This window comes from Sitophilus oryzae, unplaced genomic scaffold (assembly GCF_002938485.1).
Source record: "Sitophilus oryzae breed Bouriz unplaced genomic scaffold, Soryzae_2.0 scaffold_1396_pilon_pilon, whole genome shotgun sequence".
Taxonomy (NCBI): domain Eukaryota; kingdom Metazoa; phylum Arthropoda; class Insecta; order Coleoptera; family Curculionidae; genus Sitophilus; species Sitophilus oryzae.
The window spans coordinates 2,740,516-2,763,320 of NW_022146055.1; the positions used below are offsets into that span (position 1 = coordinate 2,740,516).

Here is a 22,805-nt window from a genome sequence, read left to right on the forward strand (position 1 = left end):
ATTTTACTTTGTATGAGGGGTCTAAATAATATGATGTGTGAATATTATATTTAAAGCCATATTTCTTCTGTTTTCTTAAATACATTGTGTTTTTTAAAGCTTCAAAGTATTATAACCTCACCTCAAACCTTCAATATTTGAAAGTCACATACATAGGTTTCATAAACTACACCCTCTACATAAACTACATTAACTACATGTAATGTAGTTTATACCCCCCTGTAAACAGGGTTCGGAAGTAGTTAATTAAGACGTAATTTATCTGATTAACTACGTGTAGTTTTTCTTCAAAAACTACGTCTTTTCCCGTTCATTATCTATATGAAAACTACGTTAATAAACTATGTATTGATATTATGAATAATTTTCCTTTGTATGAGGTGTAATAGAGATAACATGATGTAAATATTATATTTAAAGCCATATTTATTCTGTTTTCTTAAATACATTATGTGTTTTTAAAGCTTCAACTTATTATAACCTCACCTCAAACCTTTGATATTTGAAAGTTACATACATAGGTTACATAAACTACACCCTCTACATATTAACTACATGTAATGTAGTTTATGTAGTTTTTCAAAGTAACATGTAGTTTTCCGAACCCTGCCTGTAACCCTGGCTGTAGCTCCATGTCTTGTTCATAATAGTTTTTTTTAACATTCCATCAAAACTACGGAGGCCTTAAAAGACCTTTTATCTCCGTAATTAAAATTGTAGAATCAGCTTCGGCAACATTAACAGTTACCTTGTTTAATTCTGCTTTATATTGCATTAATTTTTCTGCTACATTAAGATTTCTCTAACCTTACACCTAATTTATGTGATTTTCTTAGCATATATAATTTATAAACCATATTTTTCCTAATGGAAGGATGGAATAGGATATGCAAAATTAGGATATTTTAACATTTATTTTCCAGACCAAGCATAATATAGTATTAAGATTAAGACATAACAAATATTATAAGAAAGATCTTAATATAAATCACAAACTAAGTCTTAATTTAGCTTGTATTTCTATTATTATTATTATTATTATTATTATAAAACTAATAAGATCAAAACTCAACCTTCACCATATTGTCAAGATTTGGCATTATAGGAAACAAGAAATTACAGTAAATTAAGAAAAGAATATCAAAGGACACGATATTAAATACTGTAATGTATTCTACGATACAAACCATCTCCCTTCTAAAGAGAAAAAGATAAAACATAAAGCTTATTTTAGTCTTATCAACACACTCTTCGATAAAATATATGTCTAAATTATGATACAAACATTAATTATAATCAAAGTATATTATATTAGTAACATTATAGGTAAAATGTTACCCCTATCTCCGATTGGCGTGTATTGTTCTATAATAAGACTCGTCATATGGTACTTAGTACTTCAAAACTTCAATACATATAATCATAACTATTGTGGCCTGTAAATAACTAGAAATTAAATATCTTGAAAGAAATAAAATAATTCTAATAAGTTTAAAACCATTAAGAAAAAATCCGTAAATGATAAATTTTAATTCTAATGTAAATATATAAATAAATGTTATTATTATTACAATTTTATATATTCATAAATAGGTACTTTCATTTCACAAACTTCATTATCCTTCTTACCTTAATTTTGGATATCAAGATAAATCTGAAATTATAAAATTAATTATAGAATTTGTATTATTATTGATTAATACGCAAAAAAAATTTTCAACTGCAAATAATTCGAAAATAAACTGCAATTTGGCAACATCGACGATGTGCGCTTGCGTAGTATCGATGATCAAATGCAGCAAATATGGGCTTCAAGGTCAGCCACCGGATCCACACCACAGAACAGATCCACACCTTTACCAAAATTTTAAAGAATGTAATATAAATATACAGGGGGTTTGGAAGTTTCCGATATTCCACAGGGTGATTTTTCAACTATTTTTAAGATAAAAAGTATAAGTATGTAAGTGTATATATGCTCATTTTCGAGATACATTTTGTTAAATTATAAGAAAAAAATAATTTTTTAATATCTACAGAACCACTCCATATATTTTTATCTTAGTTCAGATTTTTTTACTATTAAGACATTTCTTTTTTCTATTAAGAATATGTTTGATGAAATAATGGTCGCGTTTATGGAGTCTAAAAGTCTTTCTTTTTAAGCCCTCCATAGTCGCGTTCATCAGGACAAGTTGATCAGTGAGCGATGTACCATCGATTGGTTGTCCTGCTGAACGTGCTTTTTAGATCAAAATCATAAGTAATGCATATTAAATTGTTTTCACACATTTTTGGCACAAATCGAGGGGATTAGTCAACCGAGAAAAATAAACAAAATGCTTTGTTTTCGTTTTCCAAAACATTTTGTGACATTTGGCGTATGTGACGTTTAATCCATCATGCATCGGTAGCATGGTACAAAGAATACAAGGTATGATATTGCGCAGGTTGGTCGCTACGTCACAGGTGATAACAGGCCATGATACAAAGAATACAAGGTATGATATTGCGCAGGTTGGTCAGTACGTCACAGGTGATAAACGGTACCATTGGTCGGCAAGCTCCGCGCGCCAATTTCAAATTGTCAAACAGATGACACAAAAAATGTGAAAATAATTTTTCAAATGTCAAGCTCCATGATTTGACATAACTTTTGGGGTTATGTCCTAATTCTTCCCTATTTTAGGTCTCTTTTTATTAGTGGCAATTGAACAATACGGATATTTTTTTGTATTGGCGTATGACGTCACAGGTGGTATGCGCAAACTTAACGAAATTGGAGCCGCTATCGATCATACCTTGTTTTCTTTGTACCATGATAACAGGCGCTATTGGTCAGCACGCTCCGCGCGCCAGTTCAAATCGTCAAGATATTTTTATAAACCTGTTTTTTTGTTTATATACCGTCATTGAATTATCGCTAAGCAAGTTACTGTGGAGCAGTGCGTAAGGAGTCGGGTTAGAAAGCGAGAGACCGGAGTTCGAAACTCGGCCGGGACATAACTTTTTATTTATTTTTTTAAATACTGTTGTATTCTATAGTTTTTTTTGTAGTATAAAAAAAGAACTATTTATTCTGTTATTTTTTAATCTCCGTTATTAATATAAATTGATTGTTGGTACAATACCTCATTTAATATAAAATAATCTACTTTTTGAAATGTATCGGGCCCTAATTGTACCTAAAAGTAATATATTTTTAGTGATATACCATATTGTAAACTATTTAATATTTCAGTCACTTAAAAAGCTAATTTGCATTGAATAATTGTCTACCATTAAAGGAAATTTGAGCTATAATATAATCCTCGATGGGCATATTCTGGGTATGCAAATACTTCCTCTAAATTTTGGGTGTCGTTCAACCAATTTATTCTCAAAACCTGAAACATCTACATATAAAAAGAAGCACAGGTCACTAATTACAATAAACTTCACCCTTGGAATTACTTCTATCATAATTACAATACGTTCATCTGCATTGGCATTTTCTACTTTTCGATGGGAAACAATAAACTTCCCAACATTTTTTAAATGATGTAATAATTCCTCTTGTGGTTACTTTTCCATAGATAACCTCATCTCTGTCCTCATGTGAATTCAGAGGCAATGAACATGAAAATTATTTACCATAAACATCGCAAACTAAAAACCTAATAAACAATTTTATACCGAATATAGAAATAAATTTAGTATTCTTACCTAAGGCTATTATCGACCAAATCCATGTTAATAGGTAATTATTATTTTTAAATATATTTTTGGAACTGCTGGTTTTAGTATTTATTAAATTAAATGAACTAAAAAGTCTTAAAAATAAACAATTCTTAACCATAACCCCAAAAAATGCAGATCTCCTGTCAACTTTCTTTATTTTTTATTTATTCATTATTTTCATAATGACGTCACAGGTGGTATGCGCGAACTGAACGAAATTGGAGCCGCTATCGATCATACCTTGTATTCTTTGTACCATGCATCGGTAGCGTAGCGTATTTTAAATCTGATGGAAAAAATGGCGACTGATCCCAGAGCGCTCACCACTAATCGGCGCGTTCAGCAGAAAATTAGTGATCGCTGCGGTAGCGCTACGTCCTGATGAACGCGACCAATGGCACACCACGATTTTTCTTATAATAAAATAAAAACTATTTTTTTTATTAAAGTATTTTTTTTTAATTTAGTATAAAACCTAAAATGGTAAAACATTTTTTAATGTAAATCTAATAACTGTACAAATGTCTTGTAACTGTACAATTAATCTCAAACTGTACAAAATGTCTCAAACTGTACAATTAATTTTATTATTACATAATAGATATATTACTTTATGAAAAAATAACTAGACACTATTTTCTAATGAAACGTCTTGTTTAAATACAAATTCCTTCTTATAACTATTTATGTGACTGCCAACACAACTATATTTACATGTGTAAACCAATAAAACACCAAAATCTAGGTCGTTTTCTTTCAATTCGCTTAAAAGCTGAGGCATTATCTGAAACTCAAACTGCCTGGGATTGTCACACAGTTCACAGTTTGGAATTGCAGCTGGAATTGGACCATTCGCAATGAACAATGGTTGACCTCCTTTAGAATATCTGATTACTTGGTCTGGATAATGTGAAACCTGCTTTTTAAATTTTAAAAAAGCTTTGTCTTTCTCACTAGTAGCATGGCTACTTAATTCACTTTCTGAAACATCTTCCATAGTGCCTGTTTCACCTTTTGCTAAAATTAAAATTATTTTCTTGATAATTACAAACTTTTAACTTATTTTATTGTAAATACTACCTTTAAGCTCTTCAAACTTCTCCAACTCTTTCTGTTCATCAATATCTGAACGCTCTATAACTTCTGTTGCTGTAATCAACTCAAACTCAGGAAATAAAATTTTTGATACAGCTTTTTCACTTTCTGGACCTTCCTTTAAACAACTTGTCTTATGTCTAGATTTCCAATCAATTACTTGATGTTCCTTAGAACAGTACAACACTTTTCTACACTTACTGCATTGTTTTTCAGCTGGTATACCACATGCTTCACATAGACAACAAAGTTGTCGATAAAGGGCGTCAAACTCTGGATCATAATCTATAGTCGGTGGAACAAACGAATAGAAATCATTTTCTCTAGATAAACTGCTTCGAAATACAACAATATTATCACATAAGTTTCGTTTGTTACAGTCTGGACTGCGACAAATAAATACAAATACAGTTCTATGAAAATTCACCTCCCAAATGGCCGAACCCACTTCACAGTCTTCATAGGGCGCGTATATTTGTAATAAAAACACTAAGGCTTGTTGGCACGTTTTACATTTAAGATCCTCAAATGTGGGCAAGGGGTTGAGACTTAACCAGGACGGTTTTCCACCAACTTTACTAGGAAATATTCGACTTTGTAGCTTCCCCGGTTCACAGTCTTGTAGAAAACCTAACTCAGTAGCCGGCATTGTAGAAAAAGTACAAAATAACTTCTTAAATTAGTTTATAAAATCAAATTATTCTATTATTTTTTACAATTTTTTTATACAATTAAACGTAACCTAAAATTTAAGACAAAAACGTCCAAAAGTGACATATAGTCTGTCCAACGAGAAGATCCTTGACAGTGATAGATGTGTCTGTCATTTTAATTTCAAAGTAGTTTATTTTATTTTAGAAAGAAATAAGTTGGTACAACTGGAACGCATAGCAGGATATATTTAAAATTTGATTGACAAGATGACAAGTGATTACTTCAAAATATTGTGAAAAAAACTGTATAAAACTGAAAAAATGTAATCGAGTTATTTTATTTAATAAAAACGGTATATGTTAATACAAAACAAACAAGAACAAGACACTACATACCAAAAAAATATAAAAAAGAACTATTATTTACTTTCAAGCTTTATGAAACTACCCGCATTTATGATTATATTTATCAATATAACTTATGTACAAATACAAATTTGTAATATTTCACAGGAATAAATAAAACAACATAGGTAAATAAAACAAACTATTTTATTAATAATAACACCTACCAAATTTTATACCTTAAAGGTTGATTAATTAACTTTAATCATAATTTTTTTAAACCAGTACCTTTTGACATTATTTTTCTGCAGTACTAAAATCCATTATTTACCTATCGTGTGATGTCGATATTTTACAGCTACTCCAGTTTTTAGTATGTGTTTAGTTTGATCCTTCTACCATATACGAGATGCACTTATCTACGACGAAATGGTGTACAAACTTTATCGATGGCAACTTCATTGGTGTATAAGACTTTCTGCCTGGGCAGCGAGTATTAACCATAAACTGTGCTCTGGGTCTACAGTTAATTTTCACTCGATTTTTCCTCCACTTGACTTCAAAAGACACAAAACACACGTAATAATACGAATCAAAATGCATCATCTTCCAAAACGCAGGGTATGGCGTAAGGTATTAAATCAGGGCCATGTAAGTGAAATATTAAAAATGGTTCCAGCAAAAGTTTCCCAATTATGACGGATGATGGCGCTGATCGTCAAATTTTTGGACAGGGATTTTGCTTACCGACAATACGACGTGAGCTACGACCGGACCAGGACCAATCAGAATGATCAGTCTTTCTTGGACATTTGCCGCGGACGTGTGTGTTAATTTCTGTTGTGATAAGTGTGGTTGTGTTTGCAGTTTGATTGTTCGGTTTTGATATTATGTTAAAATTAATTTTGAAGTATTGTATCACCTGTTTTTATGTAATAGTACTTTGTTAATGTTTGTTTAACAATGTTTTTACCAAAGAGGTTATACTTAATATACTTATCAATTTGCATAGCCTAACTTTTTTATCAATAAACTTTGTAAATTTTCAGATTATTTAATTCCTTTTGTTTCCGTTTATAATTTTATTTTTAAGACATATTATGTGATTGTTTCACATAATATGTTTTAAAAATAAAATTGCAAATAGCAAATCAAAATAATTAAAATAAAAAAGTTTATTTTACAATTCCCCCCGGCCCCGCACCCCTTTGGCTAACCTATAATGTCAGCTATGTCGAGAGATGGCGTTACGAAAATAGAACCGATTTATTACAAGGAACTTGGGCTTCTTTTTCGTTAGTATATTCTGTGGTATTAAACAAAAGTTGACAGAAAATTATAACCTATAATTTGGCAAGACTTTGACAAGCGTCAAAAATGACAAAAATCTAAAGGCGAGTTCATACGCATCGGTGTCCGTTTGTCGTTCATCGTTCCGTCAAACGAATAAAAATGAAATACGATCTGTCATTTTTTAAATAAACCAATAAAACTGGTTAAAAACAACAAGACACGACGCATGACGGATTTATATTTAAACCCATCCATAGATAACTTAAAAATTATTAGAAACTTTTTTTAGTAAAATAAATAGACTGGTATGGGACGTTATCTGCTTTTCTTCTGTCATCGTCTGTCGAAATCTTACCTGAGAAAAAAAACAGAGTATAAATAAAGCTTGATAAAGAATAAAGAATAAAGGCATGTTCACATCACACGGTTCACACCTATGGTTCACACCAGTTCGCACTTCACGCCATCCTAAATCCCACAGATCTAATATTTTGTCACCCACAGAACACAGTAAGAGGCGCTAAATACAAACAAACTTTTTGAGGTTATCATTTTAAATAATCTTTATTTACAATAATGTACATAGCTGTTTTATTTATTGAATAGTTTTTTGTGTGTGAAATGAGTAGTCAATTTGATGAGCTACGTAGAGAACTAGATTATTTAGGCTATCCACAAAAGCTCCATCCAGAATGTATTCCATTGGTGAAAAAACTATTGGGCGACCTAGATATAACAACAACAAATTTACAAAAATACATGAAAATATCACAGTATGCCTTGGAAGTGAGCGAATGTTAAATTTGATTGTTCTTTAAATTTAAGGTTGGGTTAAGTAAAAATAAGCCTGAATTTGAATTGTTTTCTAGGAAAAAGATTTGTTAGAATCAGCTGCGGAGCCCTACAAGTGTGATAATGCCAAGCTAATAAAAGAATGTAACGATTTGCACTTGGCGTTCATTCATTTTAAGGAGCAACATGAGCGAATTCAAAGAGGTATCTAATTATAGTTTGTCAAAAATAAATTTAAATTTATTAATATTTAACTTTCAGATTTAAGACATCAGTTGTCTACTCTACAGAATCGTTTGGATAACTGTAATTTAGAGAAGCAAAATTTGGTAAAACAGATACAACAATTAAATCGAGATAAAATGAGGAAAGGTAATTTGATAATATTTTTATTTGTGCATGTCCGAAACTTTTATTGAACGCTTTTTCTAGGATCAAAATCTCAAGAAATGAACAAAGAAAATACGTATAAATCAATTTCAGAGAAAAAGGTTTCTGATGAATTAAATGATTTGAAAGAAAAATATCAAAAAGTGGTACAAGATAATGCATTTTTGCAAAATCAGGTTAAAATACATTTTTCTTATTAAATTCAAGTACTGATTCTTTTTATTTTTTAGCTTAACATTAGAGATGGAGAAATACAAAGATTACATTCTGTCAGCCAAGGAAGCAGATCACTAAAAGACCTGAACAGTGAATGTTGTTATAAGAATTTTGATAATAAGCTTCAATTGCTTCAAAATGAAATCAGTGAGCTAAAATCTGAGAAAAATGATCTGCAAATTCAAGCTGAGGGTATTATCAATCACTGTCTAAATTGATTTCCTTGATATTATACATGAAAATGTATTTTTAGAAGCTTTAGCCAAACAGCACGAAGCAATGAGAAGAGCTTTGCATTTATTAGAAAGAAACAAACAACTTGAAAAGGAAATTAAAGAAACAGATGCCATTGCATTGGCTGTTGAAAGCCAATGGAATAATTCTATGAAATGCACTTCACAAAGAGTTGTAAAGTAAAATTAAATATTTTTTTTTTCATGAATTTAAATTAATTTTGAGTAGATTACAGGAGGAAGTTAGCGAATCTATAACAAAAATAAAAAACATGGAAAAAGAGAATACTTCACTGAAACAAACAAAATTAAAATTAACTACAGAGTTAGAAGCTTTAAGACTTGAGAAAGCGCATATACAGAAGCAATTAGATTTTGAGGTGGAGGATAAGAAAAAATTAACAGACAAGATAAATAATATGACTGTAATTGGTTAGGAATGATTTATATAATTATTTAAATTGTGAAATTTGTACATATTTTATTTTAGAAAATGACTTAAATTTGGAAATTGATAGATTAACACGGTTGAGTTGTGAACAAAAAAGGAAAATTGTTGAGTTGGAAGCGCAACTAGGTTTGCAACGTGAAGGGGTAAGTATTACTTTCAAAATAACTAAAATCAGGGATGGGCGTTTAGGTCGAAAATACACGTAAAAATGTAAAATCCAGAGAATAGGAACATTAAAGAAATGCTAACTTCATGTTAAAAAATGGAAACAGACGCCACCTGGTATAGCCTGGCAGTACTAGCTAAGTTGAGGGGAATTGGAGGGGCGGGGCTTAAAAGAGGGGAAATTTTAAAAAAAATATTTTTATAAGTATCACTGATTTACTGTTTAAAGTTAATAAACATATTTTTTATTACTTTAATATAATTTAAAGTATTAAAAAATATGTCTATTAACTTTATACAGCAAATCAATGATATTATTAAAGACTTATTATTTTCAGAGAAAATTCATAGTAAATAAATTACACATTCAGTAAACAATATCATTTATTTTTAGAGCTGCAATAATAATAATATTTATATTACAATAATATTGAAATATATATATTTTTTTAACAATGAAAAAGAATATCCGGGAACCTGAAAAAGAAAGATGATCAATTAATGACTTAAATTAGTTCAAAATACATTTTGCAAATAACTAGTGAATTGGAAAGATAAACATACTATTAAAAATACATTTCAGTAGTATGTTATCATCTATTTACTGATAATACATAAGTATATAATAGGTAAATAAGATGCATAAGGCACTATGATACAACTACCTAGTAGTTGTATCATAATGAAACACTATCTAGCCTCAATGCATGCCATTCCAAAGCAAAAAAACTATTATACCAAATAAATATAAGCTGAATAAAACATAAACCAAGCCAATGTGCATAAACAACCAAAAAATGCATCTAAAAATATTTTTTATCAGATCATACCCTTGGATATATTATGTATTTTTGTATTTTATATATCGCACATCCCGTTCAAAAGTTTACTAACTCAAAATAGAGAATATAGAGAACATTGTCACAAGAGAAATAAAAGAAAATTTAAGTTAAGGCAATATGCTCCTTTTTGCATATTAATGGCCAAATAATATAATGTTGATTTAATAAAATTTTACTGGCATCCTTCTAAGGTATAAATCAGATTAAAAGGACATTGATTTTGTAATAATTGTTTGTTTTTCAAACCAAACCAAACCAAACATTTTTTGAAGACAATACAGTTTTGAACGGGCTGTGCGATATAAACAAGGATCTTACTATTATTTGTGGTTAGAAAGTATTTAAATAACTTAAAACATAATCAAAATCATTTTTCATCATAAATTATAGAGGTACTTACGTGTTTTGATATTATTATCAGGAAATAATACGTTTAGTTAAACAGGTACGCTGCCAGGCAAGTTCTATCGGCGGGTCTTTGCAAAATCGAAATTTGAAATCTAAAAATACAAAAATACGTTTACATCTTAGTTGTATTTACGAATAAAGTATTTGTGTGTAATTTCTGACTTACCAGTTAACTGAATAATTGCATTAAATACATCCAAATGGTAATTTAATATTGTAAAAAAGCAAAATTGTTTTAAATCACTTGCCAGGGGTGCGACTTTGTTCAAGTTAGCAACCGATCGTTTAGAAGCGATGTCGAAACCAGATCGGTACTATGTTCATTGCAAAACTAGTGTCGCTCAAATGCTGCAAAATATGGTATCACTATCACACTCTTGCACACGTGTCTAGACTGTCGCCTCGCCACAAAGCGAGAAATCAGAATATCGCTACAAATCGATGTTGCTACTGAACATAGTGCATCAAGCTACAAATTACTTTGCTATCGCTTTGAAACATGAACAAAGTTGCACCCCAGGACAGCCGGCCAGCTTCTTTGTTGGCAAAATGGCCGCGGTATCATGATTTAAGCAATGTGAGTGACAAAGAAAGCCAATGCCTGGCAGATGTTGTTTTCTTTGTCGTTTATCCTGGCACGTTTAAATTTGACTGTTGCCTGTTTTCCCATACAAGTGACACCCCCGTGGTAAAAACCAAAAAAAAAAAAAGTAAAAAATTAGTAAAAAAAGAATGATATTTGTCTGTCTTACCCAGGTACTTACAAGTACTTTCCAACATATATTTTCCATTGTTTCTTCCTGAATTTTGATTTCAAAACAAAATAAATAATATGCAGGGTGTCTCAATATTCCGTGGACATAGAACTATTATCTATTTTTGGAAGCAAAATAAGTTCATTTAACTAACATTTGCGTTTCACAAAACATAAGAAAAAGTATGGGAAGGGTGAAAACTATCCCCACCCTTACATAGTAAATTTTAGTAGAAATATTTTCGAAACTCCACAGACGACTAATGTTTGTTTAGTAAAACGGTCCTTCTAGTAGTGGACATAGAACAACTACATATTTCTTGAATTAAAATTAGTTAATTGCACACAATTTACCTCTATACAAAAGTGCTTCGTTTGTCTGTTAGAGGCAGGGTTGGCATGATATATATCAATGATATATATCGGATATACACTGCTGGCAAAGGAACATTAGCAATAGGAATTTTTCAATGCGATAAAAAAGATGGTAAGGCTGCAAAATACACTGCAGTGCAACAGAGACGGATAAAGTGTCTTTTCCCTACCATCGTATAGGGGAAGTGATCATAGAAATGATACGACATACGATGAGAGAGCCTCTGCGAGAGGGGGCGGGTCTTTAAGACGCTTGTGTGGGGGCTTCCGCCTACTAATAGAATAGAATCGAAAAAATAGAAACAGGACGGACAGTGTTGCCATTCTGTTAAATCGAAATTATGTTGGCTTATCCCAAATCCCAAATCTTCTAATCCCATTATCTTGCCTGCTTAATGAAATATTAAATAAAGTACGAAACAATTTTAAGAATGTTTTCTCTAGGCACATAACTTCTTTCTAAAACGAAAAGTAACATGCAAAACTTTGAAATCATTTCTAAAATAGCCAGTGCAATTCTATGAAATGGCAATACTGTACAATCTTCCTAGCAGTCGCCCCGAAACCGTCGGTCGGCGGCGGCGGTGGCAAAGGAATTAGGTCGAAAAAACTTTATAAGGAGTAGCCGAACAGGGTTTGTTAGATTATAATTCCATACGAGAACAAAATTCTCGGTAGATCTTCAACAAAAATCAAAAGTACAGAAACAAAAGAAAATATAATATTTAAGTCCAAAATTAGCATTCTCAATAATAGATCACTCAAATATAATAAATATAACAAGAATTAGAAATAGCTTTTAATTTCTATATTAGCAGTTCAAGGCAAGAAACTCTTATATAATTTTATTATATACCTAAAAACTGCAAGAAATTTATTTTCCATTATATAATTTGGGCTAGCCGAAAAATACCTTTATTTACTATCGATAGTTGTGCCTCGGTGGTACGAAAGTACTACCATTGCACGCAGGCCGCTCTCTCGCGATGCGGGATATAATATCTTACCGCTACTTTACGACAAGTCGTGTTTATATACTCTGCGCTGTGCTCGACATATTGTGGAAACGACCCAAGCTCACCTGATGATGGGGTAGGGCCCCGAAACCGGTAGTGAGAGCAGGTTGATCCACATTATGTCGAACACAGCGTGGAATTAATTTCTATATTAGCAGTTCAAGGCAAGAAAACTCTTATATAATTTTATTAGAAATAGCTAGGTATATTATTTATATATATTAATAAAAATATATAAAACTATAACAAGTAGGGATAGCAGTCACTTTTTACCTTTGTACAAATTTTGTTCAGTGATATCTAAAATTAATTATTTCATTTCAATGGGAAAGCTGTAGCAACTCTCAACTCTTTTTTCATATTAATATATTTTTTTGACAGGAAAATCACTAAAATATTTGTCCGAATTTAGGTTGTTTCTTAACTTAAATTTTGTTTTTTGTTTGCATTTTTTGGGGGAAAATATGAGTTCAACTTTAGTAGATGAATGAAACAAAATCTTTCCAAATATAATATTGATTTGGATCTGGGACAATTCAAATGTATCAAAAACTTTGCCAGAAAAAGTATCGATTGATTCTGACTCTGACGAATCTGACGATGATTTACCATTAATAAAATTAATAAATCAAATATAAACTTGTTTGTTGTTTAGAATATATGTTTATTTTTTTGAATTTCCGTTTATTTTTTAGCATTTCCGTTTATTTCTTAGAATTCCTGATTATTTTTTAGAAATTCCGTTTATTTTTTAGAATTTTCTGTTTATTTTTTTAGAATTTCCGTATATTTTTTTATATATTTTTGTTTTAATTTTGTTCCTATTATGTGAAAAGCAACAATAATTAAGATGAAATAAAAATATTTGCTTGAGCTCTTGATTTTACTTGATACTAAACGCAGTTTTACATAAATAATAAAAACAAAAATAAATATCAAAACTTGATATATCCGATATATATCAGATATATGTATATCGGATATATATCCGATATTTGATATTTATATAAATATCATGATATTTGCCAACCCTGGTTAGAGGGCACGAATCAAAATTAAACGCGAATGATTATTAATTTAAATTTATTTATTTTTTTAAGCCTTTTTTGAAGCTTATTGTCAAATATCATTTGTGATACTAACATGAAATTTTATATTTTTATTTTTTATGCGGCTACATAGCTTGATGTGATGCTTCGGAAAAAAATATTTTTTTTTCTAAAAATATACACAGTGGCGTTTTTTACAAGAGGCAAAACATGTAGTAAGTACTACAAGGACCATTTTATGAAAAAAAATCGGTCGTTGGTGGGGTTGGAAAATATTTATACTAAAATTTGTGTAGGGGTGGTGGTAGTCAATGTAGGGGTGGTGGTAGTCAAGTGTAGGGGTGGTGGTGGTCAAAGTCAAATGTTAGAGCACTTAGCAATACATAGACATCCAAAATCTGATTCAAATCGGAATAACGGTTCTTAAAATATCTGAAAAAATGTGTTTATTTTTTTTAAAGTTTCATGCAATCTAGCGGACAAACGAAGTACTTTTGTACAGAGGCAAATTGTCCAATGAACTTATTTTGATTCCAAAAATACGTAGTAGTTCTATGTCCCCGCAATATTGAGACACCCTGTATATGAAGTGTTTTTAGAAATCTGGCTCACCCTGTATATATCCAAACACCGGACCTATATCTTTGAATAGCTCTGTATAATATTAAATTTTTTATATGTAACATATATGTCATCAGATGTCATTGAACAATCATTTTAACAATGACATATTTACATTTTTTTTGTATATATTTAACCAAATGAATATTCTATATTTTACTTTGTGGTTCTTCACAGAAGAACGCATATTCTATTGATACCACAACACAAGCTGACGAAATGTCTAACAAAATATCCCAAACAACCAAACCAAAAGGCACCAAGAACACAAAACAAAAAGCAGAAGCTAGTAAAGGTGCGAAAAAACCTGTTAGAAATAAGTCACCTATTAAAAACGAATCTCTGGCTACTGAGCATACTCAGAAATGTTGTTGTGGATCAGGAAATTGTATAAAGGGTTTTAAAGAACTTTTAGAGAAGGAAAGGGAATTCAGAGAAGCCACAGTAAGTTTTATTATTATTAGATTTCATTATTAGTTAAAATTTCGATTAAAAAATCCATTAAGCAGTTTTTTTTTCTAATAGGCAAACCAGTCCTTAGAAAATCTGAAAGCTGAAAAAGAATATTTTATGAAGGAGTATCACAAAGCATTGGAACAGTTAAGGAATGTTCCCGTAAATGATACCTCATCCAGTGTAAGTTAATTTTAATTTCAATTCTCCATTTTTTTCTGTGAAGTGGATTATTTTTTCAAACTCCTTGACATATGATTTCTATACTACAGTTTTTCTCAATGTTACTTCTCCTCATTTCAACCTTTGACATCGTGTATGGTAACGCTTTGGTTCAAATCAAAAATACCTAGGCAGTGGATACACGTGTTTTATTGTAGATACTGCAGTATGGTTTGTATTTTGATTAATAAGATATATTAATATGTAACTATTCAACTATTCTACAGACAAAAGCAACTACATATATTAGAGTGACATATGTTAAAATAATAATATATTTCTATTTTGGTAGATTATAAGCGATTTGAAACAACAGCTTAAAGATAAAGAAGCTGTTATAATGAGGTTAGAAACAGAAATGCAACTGATGAATAGAGAAAGATCCCATGCATTGTTAGAAAATGTTGGAAACAACGGTCCTTGTAATAATGTAAGTTTCTTTCACATACATTTTATTCTGCATTCATTTTTTCTCTATAATTTCTTTATCGTTTTGATTCTTGATTATTATTTTTTATGATTATTTTATATAGCCTAATTGTAAGAGACGACAAAGAGAAATGGAGATTCTTAGAGATGACGTCAGACATTCTGAGATAGAATCTAATACATTGAAAGCAAAGTTACAGGTAAGAATATTACAGGGTAGCTACCATATTATCGAAAAAAAAAACAGTGACCAGTTGGCAGCGAAATAAAATGACAGTGATCTTCATTTTATGCCATCGCTTACGTTTTTTTTTCGATCGTACGTTATTAATTGTAAGATGTTTTTTATTTTATATTTAGTTGGTTACTGATATACTTTAAATAATGAATAATAAAATATTTTTTTCGAAATGCCTAAAAAGTCGAGATTTAAAAATATACAACCCAAGTAACAAAATCAGTTATATAAGTGCTCTAAAAACTGCTATACAGCATATCTTATAGAATTACGAAAGTTTTATAACGCCCTTTACAGCTCTAATCGAATAGCTATACAACCAAAAAAGGCCCAAATTATAAAATCTTTCAGTCCTTTAACATATACTTATATCCTCCTTATATCATCCTAATAAAATATGTTTCTGTTTTGTTAAAAAACTATTTTATAAGGATGTTTTTCGAGGTATTAATACAACCTATCCAAACATGCACTATACAACCATTATATTTATATTTCTTGACGCTCCTATACCGCAAGCATAAAATTATTTTATAAGATTGATAAAACGCTGCCTGTTTTACACTTATTACGATATGTTTGTTCTTTTGTGCCACTGCTTGCAATAAAAATATCGAATAAAGCATATATAACGTAGAAAAATATTTTCACCTACTTGTTCACCATAATCCGAAAAGATGAAATTATTAAAGCGTCGCCATCATGCGAAATGGATGATAAGAAAAAAATACCTATCTATACTTAGTGTAGGTATATTATGACTTGCCATAATTGATCTAGCGCCCAGAATTTGCTTGCGCAACAAATTTTTCTGATAAAATATATGTATGTATTTATCAAAAAACAGAAGCGCCTTAGATTCGACGGTAATTAGCCGATCTGATAAAAATATGGAAATATTTAAATATTTTTGAAAGGTATAATTTTTGATCTAAAGGGCCTTTGAACTCATGTTTTAACTCAATAAATCCGATATAGCACCTTACATCTTTATAAAAAGCATGAATATTGTGCTAATTTGGATTTTTATATTTGTCGTGAGCAATGGCGGCCACTGACAAACCCTTAAATTCACATAAACATGGCGTTAAGTATTACAACAAATATGTGTCGTTTAAAAACGTTATAGGACCTTAATATTTAATAAAGTTGTTTTTACAAGTACTATGAAATTATTTTTCAAAAAAAGGACAGTGGGAGATTGTATTCATTTCAAAGGTTGTCAAATTTAGTATTGGATTCATACAATAAGAATATTAATGTCAATAATTTGTAATTTAGCATAGGTAGATAGAGGTACCAGGTACCTAGGTATTAATTATCATTGTATGTATTATCATACCTTTATCCTTATAAATTCTGATTATGATTTCTTATCATAATTTTATTAAGCTGCAATAATTATAATTAATTCAATTAAATTAGGGATCAAATTAAATAGATCCTATACAGGACTTACAGGAGTGGTCGATACACGCCACTTATCAAAAAATATATAACAATATCATATTGTACTACATATATCAATATTAACCCACATAATTAGGTATTAACATTTTAAGTAGGTACTAATTCCGGTATATATTTTGCTACACGTGGCAACCCCGTATAATATTTTTCGGTGAGTATCGTGTAAGGAAGTAGTAAACATCTTTGAGAAACAGAATGCTTTCATAGAGTTCCGTCTAGCTGCACTTTACGACTAATCGGTTATTTTGTGCTGCATTATCTGTTTTATAAAATATTAGCGGGGTGTGACTCTTCTTTCGTTTGACGGGAGTTGGTAGTTTTGTGAAACGGAATGCTGATTATTAATTATAATTATTTGTCAACCGGTAAACGAATTTAATTTTATTGCTTGTTATTCTTTTTCATAATTGACTAGGTATGCCCACCTATATTATTCAAACAACGCAATATCAATTACAATACTTTTTCGCTTTACAGGCGAAGGACTAGAATAATACTTCTTCCGTTTAACGGACAGGAGTCACGGCCATACAAATTCTAACCTAACTCAACTTTCTCAGGTTAAAAGGTGGTAAATTAATTTGTCTTATTATTTTGTCCAAAAAGAGAGCAATAATATTTAAAATTGTGGAGACTATCGAGAAAGGTAGAAAATAGTTGACGATTGTGTCGGAAAGCTGGGAAAATGGCCAAGGAATATTATTTTGACCCAAAAAATTTGCTACCAAATTACAAAGGGACTCTACATCTTCTCCGAACCCAAGTTGGTACACTTTCTACTGCAAATTGAAAAGGGGTAATTTTTGGCTTTTATTTGCGCTCCTTTTGAAATGCCCACTCCTTTTCATCTTCTTCCATGGTGATAAATCTATATTGGGAATTTCTCACAAAACATCAATAATTATGATGGTGTTAATCTTTTTTGAGGTTAAGAAGATATTAATTTTATATTGAAGTAATTTGTGACTCTTTAGTTCTTTAAGAATTTTATAATAGTGCAAACATGGGCAGTTATACGGCATTTATAAAAATATTTTATTTAGTATTTATAGTGCACAAAATCTTTTTAACCCATTTATTAACATTGTAAGCAACGCCCTTATAGATATACTATAGAACAATTTTATAATTATTTCATAAATCATGTCTTTGTCCTAAAAAACTGTTTTATTTATCACCTTACGCAGCCTTTATAGAGGTTGTATATTACTTTTACAAAATTGTTTTTTAATGCGGAAATTAAACATGTTATACATAAACAATATAAACTTTATAAAGCTTTTAAAGAACTTTCTTAAACAGTTTTTAAAGCAGTCATATAATGCGCTGCCCAGCGGTTAAACAACATTTCAAGCCAAAAGAACTTTCATTTTTTTAATGCAAGTTGTATAAACAATTATATGATATGAATATAAAAACGATTTGATATAAAAACTAGCGATGGGAACTATCGAATGAATTAGACTATCGAATGATTACTGAATGAATGATTTCAACTATCGAATGGTTTTATTCGAATAAAATCATTCATTCATTTGTATACTAAAGCATATGTGACAACCTCGCCGTGCAACTAAATGGTTATCGTTGAGCCACGACTATCGAATGCTTTTAATAAATGAAATTTAGTATTCGTTTGATTTTTGTGTGCGTCAGGCGTCAGTGCATTATTAGTTCTTCCAAATTTTTATAACTTCACCTTATAAATACTGTGCTATTTTTGCGTTTATTAAAATATTTAAAATACTAAAATAGTAGTTTTTTTTTAATTGACGATTGTGTGCGTGTGCAGGTGTCAACATTTTTCCGAAAATTTGTGTGATTTTCCGTAGCCCGATCTTTCAATTATTTTATTTTATATGGTATATATGGTCTATTTTTTAATGGGGAATTTTGAGAAGTAGCAATTTTTAAGAGAGATGAGATGAACTTAGAATTCATTTTAAAAATACATATTTGTATTTTAGATGTTTTAATAATATGAATTAGTTGGAACTTAATAATCATATTTAAGTAATGCGGTTAAGTAAATGGTTATCGAACTCATACTATGGGGTGAGAAAATTAAATTGAAAGTTTTACACGTGCCAATTTAAAAAAAAAAGTTAACGATGTTTGTATTTTGTTTATGCTAATTCTCTTACATGTAGTTTTTTACGAAGAAATATTTCATTTATTTTTTAAAGTAAATGCCAGTAAAAGTAAATATTATATTTAAATAGTAATATAAAGTACCTAATATAAATAATTTTGATTTCTAATTTTTTATTTATATTTTCCTTCCATTACACTGCATGCTTAGAAAATTAATAAATGTTCATATTTCATGATTTTAAAGTTTGTTGTTAATAAACAAATTAGTTCTGTAATTATTATTATTTAATAAACCAACGTTGCCAAAAAAATTTAAAGACTATATTATTTTTAAATAGGATCTAATATAAATAATTTTGACATCTAATTTGTTGTTTATATTTTGCTACTACGTAAAAAAAATGTTTATATTAAATTATTTAAAATTTTGTTGTTAATAGGTATAACAAATTATTACTGTTATTATTATTTTTATTATACCAGTCTTTGCATAAAACCATTAAAAATCATTTTCCTACATCCAAAATAACAAGTATTATTGCAGTATAACAACAGAATATTAATAAAAAAATGCAAAATATATAGACATACTATCCCTAACTAACTAAAGCCAAACAATAATATTCTTTGCTAATATCAACTAATACCAAAATATGGCAACAGCGCCCTTCATAATGTATTTTCTATGTAAATACTAGCACCTCAATAAAAAAAAATAATGTGTCCTTATCTTTATATGACTCCGCAAAAAATCAAAGATGCCGGCTTCTTTCATAGCATTGCCACCGCTGTCGGGTTTCTCGGAAAGAAACCTACGTCGCCGGGCGACAACTAAAATCCAGTTAATATTTTATTATAATCGATCCTGACGAATAAATGAATTTCATAAATGAATGAATTTTATAAATGAATGGTTTTTGCTGCCGAATTACTAGAATACAATATTTCAAGATGACGCATCTATTCGATAATTTTTATTCGAATAGTTTTCAACGAATGTTTTTTTACTAGCTATCGAATTATTCGAATGAATTGCAACTATCGAATGGTTCGATAGTATCGATAGTTCGAACATCGATAGTTCCCACTACTAATAAAAACAAAAATGTCGCGGTCAACCTCCTTAAATGATAAATTACTTCTTTAGAAAATACTTATAAAATACTTTAGTTTCGTAAAGCAATTATTTTGTTACTTGGGAAGTAAAACTTGGTCTGCGAATATTACTAATTAAATGAGCTTTTATATATCCTTATTTGACTACGTCATATACAGGGGGTTCTAACCTCCTCTCCCCTTGCAGTATTTGACACAATTTTTTTTATCCCTTACTAATTTTAAAATAAAAAATTTGTGTGTGCACTATGTGCGCATATTTGAAGTGAAACTTCCTAACTTGTCTGTACGTCTGCCAGTGTGTCCGTCTGAGGACTCCATTCGGATACCTCTATCCACGTGCTTAGTTTGGTTCTAATCGACCCATAATTAAAGAAATCCTGATGATTTCGTCCATTTAGAGGCATCGGTTTGAAACGTCGGGGGCGTCATCCTGTAGTCCGTCTCCAATTGTCCCGAAATCGACCCACATTTTTCTTCAATATCAAATCGTTAGTCCCACCTTGCAGATGTAAACGAAACGTCGTATCCAACTTTGCAGGGTGGGACCGTGTGTACCGTCGTTCACATTGCCTACCTATCAAATTTGGTCGCGATCGGACGACATCAAATTTTGACGTTTCTTACGTCAAAACTAACTGCCATAGTGACACGTGTCGTACACGGTCAAGTTGGCCTTGGTCTAATCTATCGACATACCAAATTTCATTTAAATCGGACAATTTTTTGATTTGATTCATTGACGATGGGATTTCGTAGTGCACGAAACGTGGTTAAAATGTCATGAAAAGATGGGGCTTTTCGAGCCCCATCTATATTTTGAGTTTCAGCATAGGGCCCGAGTTATGACGCTCCGATCGTTACAACTTTTCCTCTCGCGTCTCGTGTGTCACAGCCTTGTTTACCCCATCGCGCGTAATTAAATTTCACTTCAAAAATTTAGCATATCGCTGTGAATTCAGAATTATTTTGTCTCTACATACTTTTCATAGATCAAGTATGTAACAATGTATGTAGTGTTCACATATTATTATATTTTAGCCTTAGTCAACATATAATACCATCTGTTAACATACAGGGTGTCCCAGAAATAAGTGCAAGTATTTTAACTGGTGGTATAGTTCAGCCCCAGAACACGACTATGAGTTTTTTTCGCGAAAGAAAAAATTTTGAAAATTCGAAATTTTTTTAAAAAAATTTTGGAATTTTTTTTTAGTTTTTAGTTAAAAAACATAATTTCTTGATAATATGGCAACATAGGTATTAGATTAAATTTACAAGAAAGAAAATCCAAATAAGATCCAGTGGTTCTCTAAATTTTAGCAAAAAATCACTTTTTTGGTAAATTTTCAAAGTAAAATAACTCCGTTATTTTGGACTTATTTGAAAAACGATAAAGAGAAAATATGTTTCTTTTATCGAGATATACCACCCTTTAAAATACTTGCACTTATTTCTGGGACACCCTGTATATATACCATCAATTTATAAGAGTTTTTACACCCTATATTAATTACCTAATTTTGATTAATATTTCAGTCAGTAAACGAAACGACGGTTTTTAACGAAGAAAGAATGAAGAAAGCTTTTCAAGAAATGGAAGCACACATCAGAAAACTTGAGGATGAAAGACGAGAATTGGTAAAGGGTGAATTAACTCAAAGGTCCAGCATATCTCATTTAGAAGACGAATACAAATCTGTGAAGGAACAACTTAGACAAGCCCAAATGGAACTTAGCACTTTGAGAGCAAGTTATAACCAACTCAAGTAAGTACAATATATATTTTAATACGCTGTATCAACTAGCGACGTTTTCAATTCTATCTAACAACTATTTATTTCGGTAGTTTTTTGTCTATAACTCACAAAAAGCCTGAATAACCTTGTATATTTTTAGATTGTTAAATGAACAAGCTGATCGTGCTCTTGCTGATGCTCAGAGTAAAATGTTGCATGCTGAAACAGAGTTAGCTAATTATCATTCAATCATGAAAGATTCTCACAGAGAAACAGCTGTCCATGATAGGGAAGTAACTAGATTGACATCAGATTTGCAGATAATGAAGAATCAACTATCAAAACTTGACAGAGAAAAAGATGACATATTGGTATGTTTTTGAACTACCCTGTATATATTTTTAGTTGAGAAACAGTTACTTTTTTATCGTTTTTAAGCGTATATGTAGTATAATTTTTGTTTTAGAATAAATTGGATGAAAAAACTGAACAAAATGCAGCACTGGAAGATCAGCTGCTGTCAAAGAATAAAGCCCTAGCTAACCTTGAAACTGAACTAAAGGAGCTTAGAAGAAAACTAAGGTATTTAAAAATGATATTTTTTAAATTAGCAATTGCATTGTCAT

General features: G+C 30.4%; 2 protein-coding genes across 5 annotated transcripts in view; one reads left to right on the top strand and one right to left on the bottom strand.

Annotated features, from left to right (window-relative positions):
* Positions 1-4,201: 4,201 nt before the first annotated feature.
* On the bottom strand, positions 4,202-5,602 carry LOC115875870 (programmed cell death protein 2). The gene is made up of 2 exons (XM_030891411.1): positions 4,801-5,602; positions 4,202-4,737 (listed from the first exon to the last, which is right to left on the bottom strand). The coding sequence occupies exons 1-2, from the start codon at positions 5,462-5,464 to the stop codon at positions 4,346-4,348; spliced, it is 1,056 nt and encodes a 351-aa protein (XP_030747271.1). The 5' UTR covers positions 5,465-5,602; the 3' UTR covers positions 4,202-4,345.
* A 2,045-nt stretch (positions 5,603-7,647) lies between these two features.
* Positions 7,648-22,805, top strand: part of LOC115875871 (centrosomal protein of 135 kDa-like) — a 58,392-nt gene continuing 43,234 nt past the window's right edge. For 3 of the 4 annotated variants that reach the window (XM_030891412.1, XM_030891413.1, XM_030891414.1), the window contains exons 1-15: positions 7,648-7,892; positions 7,976-8,102; positions 8,160-8,270; positions 8,331-8,464; positions 8,519-8,696; positions 8,758-8,917; positions 8,967-9,169; positions 9,228-9,331; positions 14,596-14,862; positions 14,944-15,054; positions 15,386-15,523; positions 15,627-15,722; positions 21,980-22,209; positions 22,340-22,550; positions 22,646-22,761. In XM_030891412.1, coding sequence (XP_030747272.1) covers positions 7,728-7,892; positions 7,976-8,102; positions 8,160-8,270; positions 8,331-8,464; positions 8,519-8,696; positions 8,758-8,917; positions 8,967-9,169; positions 9,228-9,331; positions 14,596-14,862; positions 14,944-15,054; positions 15,386-15,523; positions 15,627-15,722; positions 21,980-22,209; positions 22,340-22,550; positions 22,646-22,761 — 2,351 coding nt within the window. In that variant the 5' untranslated portion in view covers positions 7,648-7,727. The remainder of the gene's footprint in view (positions 7,893-7,975; positions 8,103-8,159; positions 8,271-8,330; positions 8,465-8,518; positions 8,697-8,757; positions 8,918-8,966; positions 9,170-9,227; positions 9,332-14,595; positions 14,863-14,943; positions 15,055-15,385; positions 15,524-15,626; positions 15,723-21,979; positions 22,210-22,339; positions 22,551-22,645; positions 22,762-22,805) is intronic. The other variant, XM_030891415.1, reaches the window with a different exon arrangement.

Coding starts and splice junctions, on each gene's coding strand:
- LOC115875870 (XM_030891411.1), bottom strand. CDS start 5,464: ATGCCGGCTACTGAGTTAGGTTTTCTACAAGACTGTGAACCGGGGAAG. Junction 4,738..4,800: donor GAAGTTTGAAGAGCTTAAAG/GTAGTATTTACA, acceptor TTTTAATTTTAG/CAAAAGGTGAAACAGGCACT.